The 16,929-nt window shown below is 29.8% G+C and overlaps 2 protein-coding genes across 2 annotated transcripts; both read right to left on the reverse strand.

Moving 5' to 3' along the window:
- Nucleotides 1-5,678: 5,678 nt before the first annotated feature.
- LOC123264350 lies at nt 5,679-8,574 on the reverse strand. Its single transcript, XM_044727594.1, has 2 exons — nt 7,953-8,574; nt 5,679-6,663 (listed from the first exon to the last, which is right to left on the reverse strand). Exons 1-2 carry the CDS (start codon nt 8,553-8,555, stop codon nt 5,728-5,730), a joined length of 1,539 nt encoding a protein of 512 aa, XP_044583529.1. The 5' UTR covers nt 8,556-8,574; the 3' UTR covers nt 5,679-5,727.
- Nucleotides 8,575-11,829: 3,255 nt separating this feature from the next.
- On the reverse strand, nt 11,830-16,544 carry LOC123262983. The gene is made up of 9 exons (XM_044725491.1): nt 16,517-16,544; nt 16,073-16,117; nt 14,963-15,258; nt 14,744-14,884; nt 13,140-13,310; nt 12,917-13,059; nt 12,463-12,840; nt 12,069-12,385; nt 11,830-11,837 (listed from the first exon to the last, which is right to left on the reverse strand). Exons 1-9 carry the CDS (start codon nt 16,542-16,544, stop codon nt 11,830-11,832), a joined length of 1,527 nt encoding a protein of 508 aa, XP_044581426.1.
- Nucleotides 16,545-16,929: the final 385 nt, after the last annotated feature.

The following is a 16,929-nucleotide window of genomic DNA, read 5'->3' on the forward strand; positions in this document are numbered from 1 at the left end:
GATTTTTTTTCCCTTTTATATATATATATATATATATATATATATATATATATATATATATATATATATATATATATATATATTTAAAAAACAAACAATTAAAAATTTTTATTCAATTTCTCAGCATTCCACCTATACATGTTAATCATTCATTCTCGCTCTCATTATTCTCTACCACTTTATCACTGTCATTTAATATTCCTTCTATTTCTCTTAATATTTTACAAAATTCTTTGCACAGTTCCCCACTTAGTTTTTTTATTATTTTTTCTTTTATATTGTCTCCCTCACATGTTCCCCGCCACTCTAGTAATTTGCTCCGTACTTTTTCACTCATATTCCCTGATATTTTCTCACAACCACACAAATGCTCTAGCGTTTCATCTTCCACTTTGCAGACTCTACATTCCCAATCATTGTAGCCTTTCTTACCAGCTCTTGCTATATTCCCACATCTAGCTCTCGCCCACACTTCCTTGTCTCTTCCTGATACATTTTTTACTTGCCAATATACTTCATTTTCTTCATTTAATAATATTTCTTTATAGAGTACATTATATTTTGATTTTTCAATTTGCTGTTGTTTATTTTTCATCCTCTTATTTTTATAAATTTCCAATCCACTTTTAATTCTGTTGTCGATTTCCTCAGGATCTATATTGTTATAGATCATCCTGAATACTTCCTCGCATTCCATCTCTTTTGTTATATTTAATACTTTTTTACCCCATTTGGTTGGACAGTTGTTTAGTATCCCTCTGGCTTCTTCTTTCAGGCAAATTTTCGGCCACCTATTCTCATCCATTCTCATTACATCTACCACGTATCTCCACAATCTTTCTCTGACCACTATTTCGATTTCTTGTGTCCCTGTTTCTCTTCTGATTATATACCTGGGGGTATTTCTCGCCACTCCTAGTGCCATCCTGTTGAGTTTATTTTGTATTATTTTTATTTTTGATAAGTTCTCACTTCCCCACGTTTCTACTCCATACAGACATCCCGCCCTGACCAGCGAGTTATATAGATAAACTCGGTCCTTCATATTGTCTCTCTCTGTTCTTCTTATCACTCCCCATGTCGCGTTCTTAATTTTGTTTGCTCTGCTTTTCATTTCTTCTAAATATCTCTCCGCATTATTTTTTATGGTGAAAATATAACCTAGGTATTTATAGCTGTTCACGACCTCTAGTCTCTCTCCTTTGTAATTCCATCCTTTCTCCGTGTTTCTTCCGCCATTTCTAAATACCATGATTTTTGTTTTTGCTGCGTTTACGATAAGTCTGTTTTTTTCTATAGAAATACGTATATGTATTTTTCTATTTCTTCGATCATTTCTCTCAGTCCTTCCGCTGTTTCTGCCACTGCCGCCGCGTCGTCCGCATATTTTGCCATATATATCTTCGTTTTATCAATGACTGTCCCGCCCGCCTTTTTTTTGTGATTTCATCTTCCATGTCATCAATAAAAATATTAAATAAAACTGCACTTAGTGCGCACCTCTGTCTCACTCCCTGATTTATTTCAAATTCCTCAGTTTTAGCTCCCTCCACAATTATCTCACTTTTTGTCCTCCCGTAGATTGCTTTTACCATCTTGTACATTTTCCCTCTGATTCCTAGTTTCCGTGATTTCTCCATTAGTAACTCCCTATCTACTGTGTCAAACGCTGCTTTTAAATCAATAAAGGCCACAAATAACTTCTTGTCTTTTTTTAATTGATTATTGATGAGTGAATTTAATAAAAAAAACGTGTCTCTGGTGCCTCTTCTTTTCCTAAAACCTGCCTGGCTTTCTTTTAATTTCCCTTCTTTGTCTTCCCAATTCATTATCCTCTCTGCCATCATTGCTGTTAGTATTTTGTATCCTATGTCTAGGAGAGAAATTCCTCTGTAATTTTCCGGTTTCTCCTCATCTCCAGCCTTAAATATTGGAATTACTCTTGCTTTCTCCCATCCATCTTGTAATTTTCCTTCCTTCCACATTTTGTTTACAATTCCCCTCACTTCCTCTAGTACTTCACCAGGTAAATTTTTAATGAATTCTGCAGATGTACCATCTTCTCCTAGAGCTTTTTTATTTCCTAAATTTTTAACCGCTTTCATAAATTCAACTCTGTAGAAATTTTCATTCAATTCTGGGTATAATATTTCCAAGTTGTCTTCCTCTTCCCCGCTTTCCTCATCTCTTCTTTGCTCATTATTGTTTTTATCCCCATTGCTATTCAGTAGTTTCAAGAAATGTTCAACCCATCTTTTTCCATTAATTTTTGCTCCTTTTTTTGTTTTTGTTTTTCTTCTGAATTTATTTACCGCTTCCCACCACTGCCCTATGTCCTTAGCTTTGTCAATGTCCTTCATTTTCTCTTGCCACTATTGATCTCTTGCTTTATTTATTTCACTTCTATATATTTTTCTTGCCTCTAAATATTCTTTTTTCTTGTTTACACAGTTTTTTGATTCTAATAATTCTTTCAATTTTTTCCACACCGTCTTTTTTGCATTTTTGCATTGTTCATTATACCATTCTTTTCTCACTCCACCTTTTCTCTTCCCCTTTTTTTTTTTTACTCATTGACACTTCTCTTGCACTATCATACACTATTTTTTTAATATCACTCCATTCTAGTTCCTCATCGTTCTCTTTCATCTCCGACCATTTCTCAAACGCTGCATTGGCATATTCCATTGCCTTTTCCTTCTTTCACATCAATCTTTCTCCAATTAACTCATGTAGACCTGTTTTTAGGTTATTATTAGTCTGCTTCACTTCCACTTCATCTTTTTTTTTTTTCTATTTAGCTCCATTAATATTGGTAGGTGGTCTGATTCAATCCTTTTGACTACTTTAAAACTATTCACTCCATCCTCGTCACCTCTGTCTAGTGCTAGGGCAAGATCTAGCACTGATGCGCAATTCTCACCTTTTCCTCCTACAAATGTCACTTCCCCGCGTCTGTCCCCTTCTCTCACACCATTTAGTATTTTCAGACCCACCTCGTTGCATAATTTTAATAATTTTTCCCCCTCACTGTTCACTTTTTTATCCTTGGATTTTCTTATTTCATTGTGTGTACTATCTACACTTTCTATATTCTTTTCTCCTATTCTCGCATTAAAGTCGCCAATTATATATATTTTCTCTATTTCACTTTCTCTCTCAGTTATCATTTTCTTTAGTTTTTTCTCAATTGCACTTATTCCGACATTGTTATATACCGATATCACTAACTTACTTTCTTTCTTATTTTGGAGTTCATATCCATGTTCCCAGGCCACCACCTCCCACTCCTCACTTATGTTTTTCTTTACTCCAATTAAATGACCCCCGCTTGCTCTTCCCCTCTTTGACTCTATTTTTCTCTCAGCCACTTTAAAATACCATTTCATACTATTGTTTAGTTTCTCTAGTGTTTTGATTTTATTTTTTTCTTCCACCCATGTTTCCATTAATATAACTATGTCGTATTTTTCTATTATGTTATTTATTTCCTCTGTTTCACTTAGGCCTGCAATATTCCAGCAAAAAACATTGCAGTTACTTATTTTACTTTCTCTTCTTCTATATTTCTTTTTGCAATTCACTCCATTTTTACTCTTGTTTGGTTTTCCACTTATACTTTTATTCTTATTGTTAATTTTGCCAGTTTTTGGTGTCTCATTGTTTGTTCTTGTATCCTTGTATTCATATTTATTTTTATTTTTATATTTGTTTTTATTTTTATTTTTATCTTTATTTTTATTTTTATCTTTATTTTTATTTTTATATTTATTTTTATTTTTATATTTATTTTTATTTTTATATTTATTTTTATTTTTATCTTTATCTTTATTTTTATATTTATTTTTATATTTATTTTTATTTTTATATTTATTTTTATTGTTATTGTTATCTTTATTTTTATCTTTATCTTTATTTTTATATTTATTTTTATTTTTATATTTATCTTTATTTTTATATTTATTTTTATATTTATTTTTATTTTTATATTTGTTTTTATATTTATTTTTATTTTTATATTTATTTTTATTTTTGTTTTTTTTTTTATTTATATTTACTTTTCTTCCCCCCCCCCCCGCATCCTCTTCCACGTTTTTCCCATGCTCACTTATGTCCCTCATAATTTCTTCCTCACTCGCTGCCTCATCTTCACATCTTAAAATCTTTTTCGGTCAGATTTCAGTTCTTCCGTCTTTAATTAGGCCTCTCTCGGTTCGAAATAACATTTTTCTAAATTCAAACTTTGAATTTTAATTTTCAGAGCTTTCAATGCAATATTTACATTTTATATTGTAATTTTTACAAATTCTATAATAATTACAATCTGAAACTGTAATTTTTCCAGTTTTCATCACGGAGCGCCACGTTACATTATATAATGTAATTTTTCTATTTTTCTTCTTTAAAAATATTTTTTAATACTAAGAAATGATGTCTAATAAATGATTTCTTAAATACAAAGAAATGTTCTTAAATACTAAGAAATCTTTCTATCAGTGTGTATACTCATTTTTCTGAAAAACTTTTTTGAAAGCCATAAAATTGAATTGAAATTGAAAAAAAAAACTTTTTCGTGTTATTTATATGGCACATTGATTTTTTGAATGAATGAAGTCTTTTGTTCACTTAGAATTTTTTTTTATAGTAGGAATATTTTTTTTTTTCTATAAATTATCTAGTTAGAATAGAATTATTGTTAGAATAGAAAAAAAATATCGCTTAAAAACAAAATACCCTAGTAAATACAAAAATATAAAAACAATAATAATAAAATACCAGTATTTACAATCATTAGAATCATTTATTGAAATAATACAATCATAGTAACTGTAATATAATGTATTAATAGTATATTGTGTGACTATGGATGAAACAAAACGATTTCAGACCAGTGAAGTTGCCTGCCCGAGCGAAGCGAGGGCTGGCATCACTCGGTCTGAAATCGTGTTTCATCCCGCATCACACTTTATATTTTTCATATAAGTTGCATTAAAAATGCTAGTTTCAATGTCTGGAGCCAACCAGAACTATAGATAGTTTCAGACGAACAGCGAAAATACCATTTTATTATGAAACTTATAATAAAATAGAAAGTAATAGTTTATTTTTTACCAAACATTATTCGTAAATTGACAAGTTTTCTTTTATCATTCTTATTTATGCTTAATAACAGAATTATAATATGTCAGTACAGTTAACGGTTAGAATGACAATTATAAAGGTATAAAATAAATAAACAATTGATAGGATTGAAAATAAAGCTGCAACTTCACCTCGCGGACAGAAAATCGTCATTTTCTGTCCGCCGGGAAGAAATAATTGATACCTGCCCGGCACAGTCGCATTGGTCTGAAATTGTCTACTTTCGGTTGGCTCAACAGGCATTGAAACTCACATTTTCAATGCAGGTTATATGAAAATAGTATATTACACCCCTTGGCCGAGGCGAAGCCGAGGTCAACAAACATGTGATCTGAGGTTTTCTTTTTTACTTCCCAAAGGCTGTATAATATTTTTTTGTCCGAGGAAGGAGGAAAGCGGCAGCTTTGTTTAGCGCAGTGAGACCAAAGTTGCCACTTTCCGCCCAGAGGGCAAAAAAATTTATAATACATGGAGTAAGATATATATTGAAGTATACTTTAATTAAAATTGAAAATAAAACATAGTGTAATTAATATATGATTAATTAGCCTGATACTGATTAAATCATTAACATTAGAAGTTGTTTTATGAACTCGGTGTAATCTTGATAATATTACCGCAATTTTCAATTTGTGATGATAGAGGGAACATGAATGAGTCATAATTTTCCCAGCGTGGTAAGATTTTTATGTATTCTGAATTTGTCAAATTACTCAATTGATTCTGACAATTGAATAATTCTGCTTCATAATCGTTTCCATTATCTGTGAAAGCAACTGAATTTGAACTCAAATTTTCAATTGCTGAAGGAACTTCATCACTGTAAATTGAATTTTCTATTTTCAAAACCTGATTATTACGATTATTCTTTATAGAAACTACTCCTTGATTTTGAATAACAAAATTAGCTTCTTTGAATTTGATGTCCCATTGTCTCGGATCGATATATTTTAAGAGTTCACGTTTAGAACTGTTTTTGAATTCAAATTGGTACGAAACATCAGTATTGACAACTGACAATTTCTCAGCAGATTGCCAGAGGTCATTAATAGGATTGTATACTGCCACAAAGTAATCATGGAACAGCCACATTTTTGCAGAAACAATTCCAGAAAATTTTTTAGCTACCTGATAACCAATTTGCATCTTTAAAGAAATAACAGCTGGAGATGACGTTCCAAATACAACCGGTACTCCAAAGTCACTGACAACATATTCTTCGTACATATTTTGATAGAATACATGGTATGAATCGAGGTAACTATAGTGGTCGACAAGTTCTTTGATATCATTATTGAAAGTGCTGAAAGATTTATGATCGTAGTAATTAATTACAACTGCTTGGTCTCGGTAGAATAATAGTATATCTAAGAATGAATCTTGCGACAACGTCATAGCAACTGAAAATTTCCTGAGAAAATCAAAAATGAAGGTTGTGGTGATCGGGCCTTCGAAGAATTTCAAAAAGTCGTTGTTTACGCTCTTCAATAAATTATCCATGCCGTCAGATTGTATGTAGAGCTGAAAAATAACGATTTAAATAATTTAATACATGTTAGTATCACTAAAGTTATGATCGAGTCAGTAATTTGTTGTTACACGGAAAAAAGAAAACTGGAAAAATTACAGTTTCAGATTGTAATTATTACAGATTTTATAAGAATTATATTGTAGAATGTAATATTTACATTGAAAGCTCTGAATATTAAATTAAAAAATTGAATTTAGAAAAATGTTATTTCAAACTGTAATTTTTCTAGTTTTGATTACGACGAGATCGATTTTACATATTATACTGTAATTTTTCAAGTTTTCTTTTTTCCGTGTAGTTGACTCTTTTATGTTATTACAATGATTGTAAAATATTATATTCTGAAAGACTACTGAATACTCATTATAAGAAGTTAATTTTATCTAAAGTTAAGGAAACTATTGATAAAAAAATGCTTACTGTTTGGCAATTAATTATTATAATAAACTACCTAATGAATTAAAACGGTAAGGCTATTCGGACACTGTGAGTGGATTTAGCGCGAGGCTAGCGTGAGTATTAGAAATTTCTTGCCACGCTATTGGTTGAAAAAATCTTATATTCACGCTAAACTCACGCTACAGTGTCCGAATAGTCTCAGCCGAATTAAAAACACTGTATGTTTCAAAGAAAGTTCTCAGAGGAAAAATTTGTAATTAAGTTAGAAATTTAGACTTTTAGACACATTTTGGTTTTTTTGACACTGAGAAAAAACATTTCTTTTGCAAAAAAAGGGCATTTTGTGACAATAAATCAATTTGTTGGAAATTTTCAATAATATTATTTGTTAGCAGAAGAAATTATTTTCACAGTCACTTTTTTGCTGAAAAAAAAGTTTTCTAGATTTAGGAAAAAAAATTTTGAATGGAAATTCACAAGTTGTCTATCTAAAATTGTTTTTTTTTTCCCCAAATCTAGGAACTTTTTTTTCAACAAGAAAGTTTCTACTCCGAGAAAAATTTCTATTTTTTCAGCTAAGAAATAAAACTGTTGAAAATTTCCAACAAATTAATTTTTTTGTCACAAGAATGCCCATTTTTTGTAAAAGAAATTTTTTTCTCAGTACATATTTTTAAGATTTCTGTATAATAATTTTTATTATAGTACTTGTGATTTTTTACGTTAAATTACTAATTAGATATTCTTGATTTGATTAATTTACATGAGACTTTTGTATTTTTTTTTTCTGGTTTCTATGAACAGGTATAAATATTTTTATAGAATGTATAATATCCTAAAGTAAATAAATAAATAAGTAAAAATAAATAGCACTAGTTACAGCCCAATAGCTGGTGATTTTATGATTTTGCATTATGAACTGCTGCAAGTAGATAATTTCTGGTACTTCAGTATATTCATCGCGAACGACTGTAATTTTAAACTGCAAACCATCACCCTCATCATTCATGGTATCGATTACATATAAAGCTGTTAAATTTTTAGATACTGGAGAATGAGGTGGCGTTAATTCCAAAACTTTAGAAGAGTACTCATGCATTTTAGCAAAACATGGACAGTGTGATTGCGCAAAACCTTTGAGAGTCGTGATATAGAAATTGTAAAGGTGTTCATTTTTTTCCTCCGTCATGAACCAATGGAGGCGCAAGAAATCAGTCATTGTTTGCGATTGTTGCTGAAGTATATTGTATGATCCAGCACGCAGTTTCAAAGGAAGAGAAGTATTAGCCATCATCGACCAAAGAATACTTATCGCATTATCTTTATCGAAGTAAAGAGATCTTAAACTTGCACCAATTGAGAGCAATCGGACGTAATCGTTACGCGTAGGTACTTCAACATCGCCACGAAGAATCGGGGACAATACATGAGCATTGTTTCCTCCTTGGATGTTGTGCGCTACCCCAAGCCATAGAACCTTCATCTTGTAAGTTGACTCATCTGTTAATTTTTAAGAAGAATTTATATTTTAATAATCTTTATTAATTACATTTTATTAGTGAACGTTAAAGATAATATTTTTTTATTATTGGATTTTTTCTCTTAAAGATTGGTTTTTAATATTTTTAGATTTTCAGGTAATTGGCTCTCCAGTCTAATAACAACAATTTTACAATTTATTTTTTCGTAATATTTCGCCTGTATTTCCCTCTTGATTAAAAAAAAAAAAATATTGAGACAAAGAAAAAAGTATAGAAAAGAATTGGTTTTCTAGTCAATCTAATACTTTTTTGTTATACTCGCTCCAAAAGTTCAACTTTTGAGCGCTGGATGGCGTCCGAAAAGATACTCATTTCTAGAGACTCTACCATACCGTCTTTTTTCCGCGGCCTAGGCCGCAAAGTTTATTTCCCCCTTTTTTCCGTACTGTCCTTGTGCAATCAAATGAAATTTAGAACGAAATAAATCAAATTCTAGTGTACTGACCGATGATTTTGAGTACATTTAAACTTAGTTCCTATTGAGTGGCGCTAATTATTTCTCTGCTGGCAGTTTATTACGAAACGGACCTAATGTTAATAAAATAACAACCATGTCATAAATAAATATTAATAAAAAGATAATTAATATAAAATTAAGTTTTTTTGCCCTTGTGAAACTTCATAAAATTTAAATATGTCATTATTTGCCTCCTATCCCTCAAAAGTTAAACTTATGGAGCGATAATAACAAAAAATATTGTATGTCATTTAGCCACTAAGTGGTAATTTTGACGACGACGATTTTACGATATTCGCTTTAAAGTTTGTGACGCGAATGTACGAAAACGAGTGTAAATTTCCGTCCTCGGCTTCACCTCGGACGTTAAAGTTACGCCCGTTTTCGTGCATTCCTGCCACAAACTTTAAGCTCATATCGCATCATCGTCGTTGTCAGAAAATCGCCACTTTGCGGCCTTATGACATAAATTACTATTTTCTTTGTCTCAATACTTTTTTTATTCAGGGCCTCCAGGCATATCTAAATCTTTCATTAAAGATAAATTTGACCGAAAAAATAATTCGGACAGTCCAGACCAGGACTCGAACCTGAATCTTTTGGTTACAGTCAACTCTGTCTAAAGGTTCCAAGTCAGGAAAGAACCATTTGTTAAAGGTTCCCCCCACCCCCCACCATCAACATTTCCCCTACAATATATTCCCCTTAAGCGCCAATGTACGAGCTAAAACGAAAACATTGCGCGGTTAACATAACTTCAAAAAAGAACGTGCTATGAAAAAACCGAATTGTGATTCGTCGCTCGAGAAAGCGGGTGGGGGAATATTCGGGAACCTTTAACAAATGTATCCTGGAACCTGTACACTGTAAAAAATTTGCGGAGTAAACGCGGAGTGAATGAAGAGTGAATGATTTTTAATTGATTCACTCCCAGCGGGAGTGATATTTACTCCGAGAAGGAGTTAATTTTTATTAATAATAAAATTCACTCCGCATTCACTCCCAAAATAAATGAATTTAGAAATAAATTTTTGTAAAGAAAATATTTTTATAAACCCTTTTTATATTTAATTATTAAAAATTTAATTTATTATTTTTAATAATATTTCATTTTAATTATTATTATAATGTTTTTATTTGGGTCATTCTACGTCAAATCGACCAATAGTTGGACTCGACCCCTTTCGATTTGGACAAATTTTGGTCAGAAGTTTTCTTTTATCTTATAACGAAGTTCTGCCAAAAGAAAAAAATTAAAAAAATTTTTTTCAAAAGTTATGCAAAATCAAAAATTTCACTATTTTCCATATTTTTTAAACTTATGTTTAAAAAAAGTTTCAAAGGGGCTACTTGGGGCTACTTGGGTTTCGAATAACCAACAATAAACAAATACAATTAATGTTTTTTTTCTCATCATTATGCCATTAAATGAAATTTCAACTGTTCAGAATATCAAAATTACGCGATTTGCCAAACTCAATGAGGATAAAAAAAAAAAAATTAAGAAAAAATTTTTTTCTTAACAAATTTCAAAAATTCATATTTTTGAAAAAACAAAAAACACAGTTCCAAAAATTTCAGGATCTTTTAAGATTGATACAAGGTAGTACACAAAAAAATTTGAGCCAAAAATTTATTGTCGACGGTCAATTTTGACAATTTTCAAAAATTCAAAATTTCACAAATTGGAGATTTTTCAAAATTTTTTTTCGGAAATTTTTTTTTTTAATAGCCCCAAGTATCCCCTTTGAAACTTACTCAATGCGATTTTTGTAATTGTAATAGTTTTCGAGATTTTTAAAACATAAGTTTAAAAAATATGGAAAATAGTGAAATTTTGGATTTTGCATAACTTATGAAAAAAATTTTTTTAATTTTTCCCTTTGGCAAAACTTCGTTATAAGATAAAAGAAAACTTCTGACCAAAATTTGTCCAAATCGAAAGAGATCGAATCCAACTATTGGTCGATTTGACGTGGAATGACCCTTATAGTGAATTAATTTTGAGATATTTTTTGTAGAACGAAAATTCATCCTTATTTTCTTTATTTTAAAAACTCCGAACGCGGATGTTTTTCGGAGTGAAATTCGAAATCACTCCGAAATCACTCTGAAATCACTCCGCAAATAAAAACTCCGGATTCACTCTCTACGCGGAGTGATTAATTACTTCACTCCGGAACTCCGAGTGATGAGAGTGAAATTCACTCCCGATTCAGTCCGGATTTTTTACAGTGTAGGCAGCGGGAACTTTTAGAAAGAGAACCTTTTTAGACAGAGTCGATTATACTTTAGTTAGAGGCATTGGCGCGTAACTAAAAGATCCAGGTTCGATTCCTGGTCTGGGCTATCCGAGATATTTTTTTTGCCCTTCGGGCGAAAAGTGGCAACTTTCGTCCCGCTGTGCTAAACAAAGTTGCCGCTTTCCGCCTTCGTCGGACAAAAAAATGTTATACAGCCCTTAGAAAGTAAAAAAGAAAACCTCAGATCACATGTTTGTTGACAATTACCACCTTTACAAGGATGGAATGTGATTGTATTCCATACATGCTTGTAAATTAATTAAAATTCATTAAAATTAATAATTTCTTTAAAAATAATAATATTTTTAAGGTTGAAACAATTAGATGTGATCTGAGGCTTTTCTTATTTTCCTTCCCAAGGGGTGTAATATACTATTTCGGTCAAATTTATTTTTAATGACAGATTTAGATATGAATTGTAGCTGAATTACATATTTCTAACACAGGCGAAATATCCTATAATCCTATAATAAAATTAATCCTATAATAAAATTAACATGAAAAATATGTGTTGCAAATTATTTGTAATGTGATTGGTCAAATATATCATAAGCATAAAAATATATGCAAACTCTATATTCACGCGCGCTGGCGCGCGTAAATTTGAATTTTAGTACATTGTAAAATTGTTGTTATTAGACTAGAGAGCCAATTACTTGAAAATCTAAAAATTAAAGATAATATTATTAACATACGAAGAATTTGTTGATAACAATGATCCAGATGATTTTGAACTTTTGGATGACCTCCGAATGGAAATGTTCTATAAATCATAGTACCAGTGGCAAGAATAGCTGCTCCATAGATTTTCAGTGAAAAAACTTTGGCGGAATTAGTAAATGCTTCCCAATGAGTTAAAAGATTCTCACTAGGTGCTCTTACATGGAAAGGAAGTATTGCCAAGATTTCTATTGCCTCGAGATCAGTGATATTTTTATTCTTTATGATATCAAATACAAACAGGTTTGCTGCATTGGTCCCAACTTGAGATACAATACCTATGAAAAACCTCCTAAAATTTCAAAATTGAGTTAAAAATGTTGCACAAAATTTTAATTAAAAAAACTAATCAATGTATTAAAGACTAACTTGATGACTGTTTTAGCCGGAGTTGTATCGCTTTGAATTTTGGAGAATATTATATGAAATGACGAAACTTCAAGATAAGTTAAAGCTTCACGAATATTGTTGATGACCTTGCTTCGCTGCCAGTCGGGTTCTTCAGTTTTGATATGATTCTCTGCAAAATAATTTGCAGCATCGATCAACATTTCCTTTATCTTTTTCAGAAGATAATTTTGATCAACAATGTGACGTCCTTCTGTAAAATCAGAAGCTGCATTTTCTGCATACAAGCTGTTCGTATGTTGATAGCTCCAATCACGAATTGATGGTATACTGTCAAAATTAATAGTTGGACCCGCATATTCCGATGATGGTTTAATGCTCTCCAGAGTTAATGTAGCGCTAAGAATTCAAAGAATAAATAATTTTTCATAGCAATGAATTAAAAAACTTTCAATAAATTATTATAATAACTTACCTGTATGTAACTTGAGAAGCCTTAGAATTGTGGTAGAAAGGGAAGAAACTAGTTTCTCCATGAGTGCGAAGCTTTTGAAGCACAAGATTATTATCTTTTATTTCAAATTTATAAACTTTTGAACTGGCTGCGTCCGAATTTTCCTAAAAAATTGATAAGTAAGCTCGAGAAGTTCATGAATTGTTCATAGAAGAATTTGTGAAGTTTATTCTGTTTTTCTTACCTCTTCCGGTAAAGCACAAAGGATTACTTCAATAAAATTGAAACTAGAAAGCTTATTTTTGCTGCATTCTTTCGGTGACATGAATTTCATCACTGAAATTCTTTTTGAATTAGAAGTTGAATATTCTGGATGGACATCATAACTTGTTTTACATTGCCCGTGAATTGTGTTCTAATAGATTAAAAAAGCAATAAGTTAAATTAAGAAGTGTGATAACTGACCACTACTCTGAGAAAAAAATACTATTGTCCAAACAAGAATTTCTTGGTACTAAAAATATTCATTTTATTAATGTTAGTTTTCAATTTTTTGAGAAAAAATCATCTATATTATTGAAAGAATAAGAAAAATATTGTTTCCAGGACAGTCATATGATAAAATCAGTTTTTTTAGTGAAATTTAGTGTCATTGCAAAGGTCTTGACTTAAATTTGTGCCTTTTCAAAGTTTTCATTTCATTTTCATTGATAGTCAATTTATTATGATAAGTATTTAGGCTGCATTTGAAAATTCTCTATCTCTAGATACATAATTAAAAATGATATTGTATCTTGAGAACTATTGAGATTTTTAAAGATATAAGTTCACCCCGACATTACACTCATCGAGACCTTTCATTTGAGTACCCACATCAATTTTTCATATATTTATATATATTACATATATGTATATATGAAAAATATATCAAAAATGCAAGTGGGTACTCAAATGAAAGCTCTTGATAAGTGTAACATCGGGATGAGCTTATATCTTTAAAAATTTCAATAATTCTCAAGATAAATAATTAAGAAATGACCTTGTATCTTGTGAACTATTGACATTTTTAAAGATATAAGCTCACCCCGACATTACACTCATCGAGACCTTTCATTTGAGTACCCACATCAATTTTTCATATATTTATATATATTACATATATGTATATATGAAAAATATATCAAAAATGCAAGTGGGTACTCAAATGAAAGCTCTTGATAAGTGTAACATCGGGATGAGCTTATATCTTTAAAAATTTCAATAATTCTCAAGATAAATAATTAAGAAATGACCTTGTATCTTGTGAACTATTGACATTTTTAAAGATATAAGCTCACCCCGACATTACACTCATCGAGACCTTTCATTTGAGTACCCACATCAATTTTTCATATATTTATATATATGTATATATGTAAAATATGTCAAAATGCATGTGGGTACTCAAATGAAAGCTCTTGATGAGTGTATCATCTGGATGAATTTATATCTTTAAAAACATCAATATCTAAGAAAATACAGTGCAATTTAACAAAAGTCATTATTTAATAAAGCAAAATTTCAATTATTTACAGTTCACAAGTCACGGCAGTCACATAGTGACTGCAAGGTTGCTAGTCAATAGTTATTTTTTTTTTATAGCATTTTTTATAATATTATGAATAAATAAAAGAATAGCTTTTACTTGAATTAAATAAAAATTATTTCCATCAATTCAACAAATTCTTGGAATAAAATTATATATTCTCGAAAATTTTCAAAATATGTTTTTCTATAAAATAAATTTTCTTGATAAAAATATTTTTTTTTCTCAGTGTGTTATAAAATATTTTTATTTCTATTTCTTACCTCTGAAGTGACAAAGCTCTGAACTTTAACTGGCCAACTGAAATCTATCTTCTCGAAGTTTAGTTGAAATAATGAAGCCCATCCAAATTTAATATTTTTGGACCATACTGGTTCGTCTTCAGGAATTGTAACGGAGTCAAGCTACAATAATTTAATTTATATGTTATGCTCATGTTTGCGTAATAAGTTATAAAATAAATTGAGTAGAAATATTGTTACGTTTCCCGATTCTGCAAAAATTAAACCAAATGGGCCTTGAAGTATTTTTAACGCATTAGAAGGACCCGTAGGGAATGAAGTTTCTTCCGAAGATTTATTTCTATTCTTCAACATAATAGATGCATTTTGAAGGGTAACTATAAATGCCCTATCAAAATTTTTATTGTCAGTATCGTGAGTGATGTGAAATTTTCCATTGATGAAATAGTAGAATGCAGAAGTGTCTACTTCTGTGAACTCAGCTTTTATTTCACTATGGTAATAAAAAGAAATGGTTTTTCCATAAGGAAATATTGCTGAAAAATTTAATAAAAAATGTATGTTATTTATCTGTTTTACCGTTATTGTTCTTTTAAAATTAGAACAAAAAAAAATTGTAATTAATCTGCACAAAAACTAAAATTAGTTTTTAAAAAAAAAACTTAAAAAAATAATTAGCGTAACGAGTGATAAACTTTTAATAAAAAATACCAATTACATATTTCGCGCAATTATTTCTTTGATATGAATAGAAAAAATTTAATTGATTAGAGGTTGTAGAGTTATTAATTGAAATTAATTAGCTGTGTCAGAGTGGAAAAATCTCAAGGTTGAATTGCAGGTGAGACGGGTTCGATTCCTATCGATGGTTAATTGGAACCAATCTTGGGTTACTAATTCCTTACAATTGAAATTCGTATTTAATTGAAGCAACATTTACTGTTTAGCAATTAGAACTACATAGATAAAAACAAGTATTTTATCTTCGAATGAATGGTGATAAGAAATAATTATTTGTTAGAAATTTATTATCAATTTTGACTTTATATTTTATAACAATAAAGTACCATCAATTAAAATTTAATTGCGTTATTAAATAATTTATTTCACTAATGGGTTTTTTGTTATGCAAAAGTTTTGTGATAGTTAAAAAATTTTATAATTAACTATACAAGTAACCAAAAAAAAAAAATTTTTTTTTGAACAGAATATAATTTTCTCTCCACAATAAATTTATAGAAATTAGCAATAGTTAAAAACATTAATTTTTTCTGAATTTGATCCGACAGTAATAAATAGAAATAAATTTTATCAATATATTTTAAATGTTTTATGAACGTGGATACTTACTTTTATCTATGTTTCCTCGAGCAAAAGCGAGGAATGTTAGAAATACTGAAATAAAAAAACAAAATTCATTAGATATTTAGACGAAAAATTTGATTTTATTTATATTCATTCAACACCCATTTAACACAAAACTGGAAAAATAAGATTTTCAAATTACATTTTTATGAGATATTATTCTAATTATAATAGTAATTTTGGGAGTTTCAAATATGATTTTACAATAAATATTTCGACAATATGTCTCCTTATTTTGGGAATTTGAATTGTTATGCTTTCTAAACTGTATGTTATTCGAAATTATTTTCAATTATTTAATTCAATTATAAAATTCGAATCAATTATTTAAACTTCATTGTTAAAATCTATATAGACTGTGATATAACAGTAGGATAGATAAAGAACAACAGAAAGAAAGTTAAAGTAATAATGATTTGATAAACTTACCAGCCAGGAAGATTCTATAGCCAGCCATCGTAAGAAAATAATGCTTTAGCGACCAACGAATGTGGTTTTTATAGTGCTCCCAAAAAAGCAATTTTACTAGCCAACTTCGTGGGGAATTTTGCAGAATAATGATAACAATCTATTTAAAACTAACGCTAACAATTTAAAACTATCGTATGTACGATCAATTTCACGTTGATTCCGCTTTTTTTTACATTCGATAAGGTAACCAATTACTTCTCAAAAAAATAAATATATCAACTAATATGATTAATTCAAATTTTGACAATATTATTAGACACACTGAGTGGAAAAATTTCTTTTGAAAATGAAGTTCTGAAGTTTAAATTTGGTATACCCTATTCCATACCTAAACGCCTAAAATTGTACTTATAACGTTTTTGAGCTTTACG

The sequence above is a fragment of the Cotesia glomerata genome, linkage group LG4, assembly GCF_020080835.1.
Source record: "Cotesia glomerata isolate CgM1 linkage group LG4, MPM_Cglom_v2.3, whole genome shotgun sequence".
NCBI lineage: Eukaryota > Metazoa > Arthropoda > Insecta > Hymenoptera > Braconidae > Cotesia > Cotesia glomerata.

Excerpts from the sequence above, each read along its gene's own strand:
- LOC123264350 (XM_044727594.1), bottom strand. The coding sequence starts at position 8,555 with ATGAAGGTTCTATGGCTTGGGGTAGCGCACAACATCCAAGGAGGAAAC. Across the intron at positions 6,664-7,952 it reads AAATCACCAGCTATTGGGCT|CTCTACATACAATCTGACGG; the intron begins GTAACTAGTGCT and ends GTTATTTTTCAG.
- LOC123262983 (XM_044725491.1), bottom strand. The coding sequence starts at position 16,544 with ATGGCTGGCTATAGAATCTTCCTGGCTG. Across the intron at positions 12,841-12,916 it reads GCTTCTCAAGTTACATACAG|CGCTACATTAACTCTGGAGA; the intron begins GTAAGTTATTAT and ends TTGAATTCTTAG. Across the intron at positions 12,386-12,462 it reads CCGGCTAAAACAGTCATCAA|GAGGTTTTTCATAGGTATTG; the intron begins GTTAGTCTTTAA and ends TTGAAATTTTAG.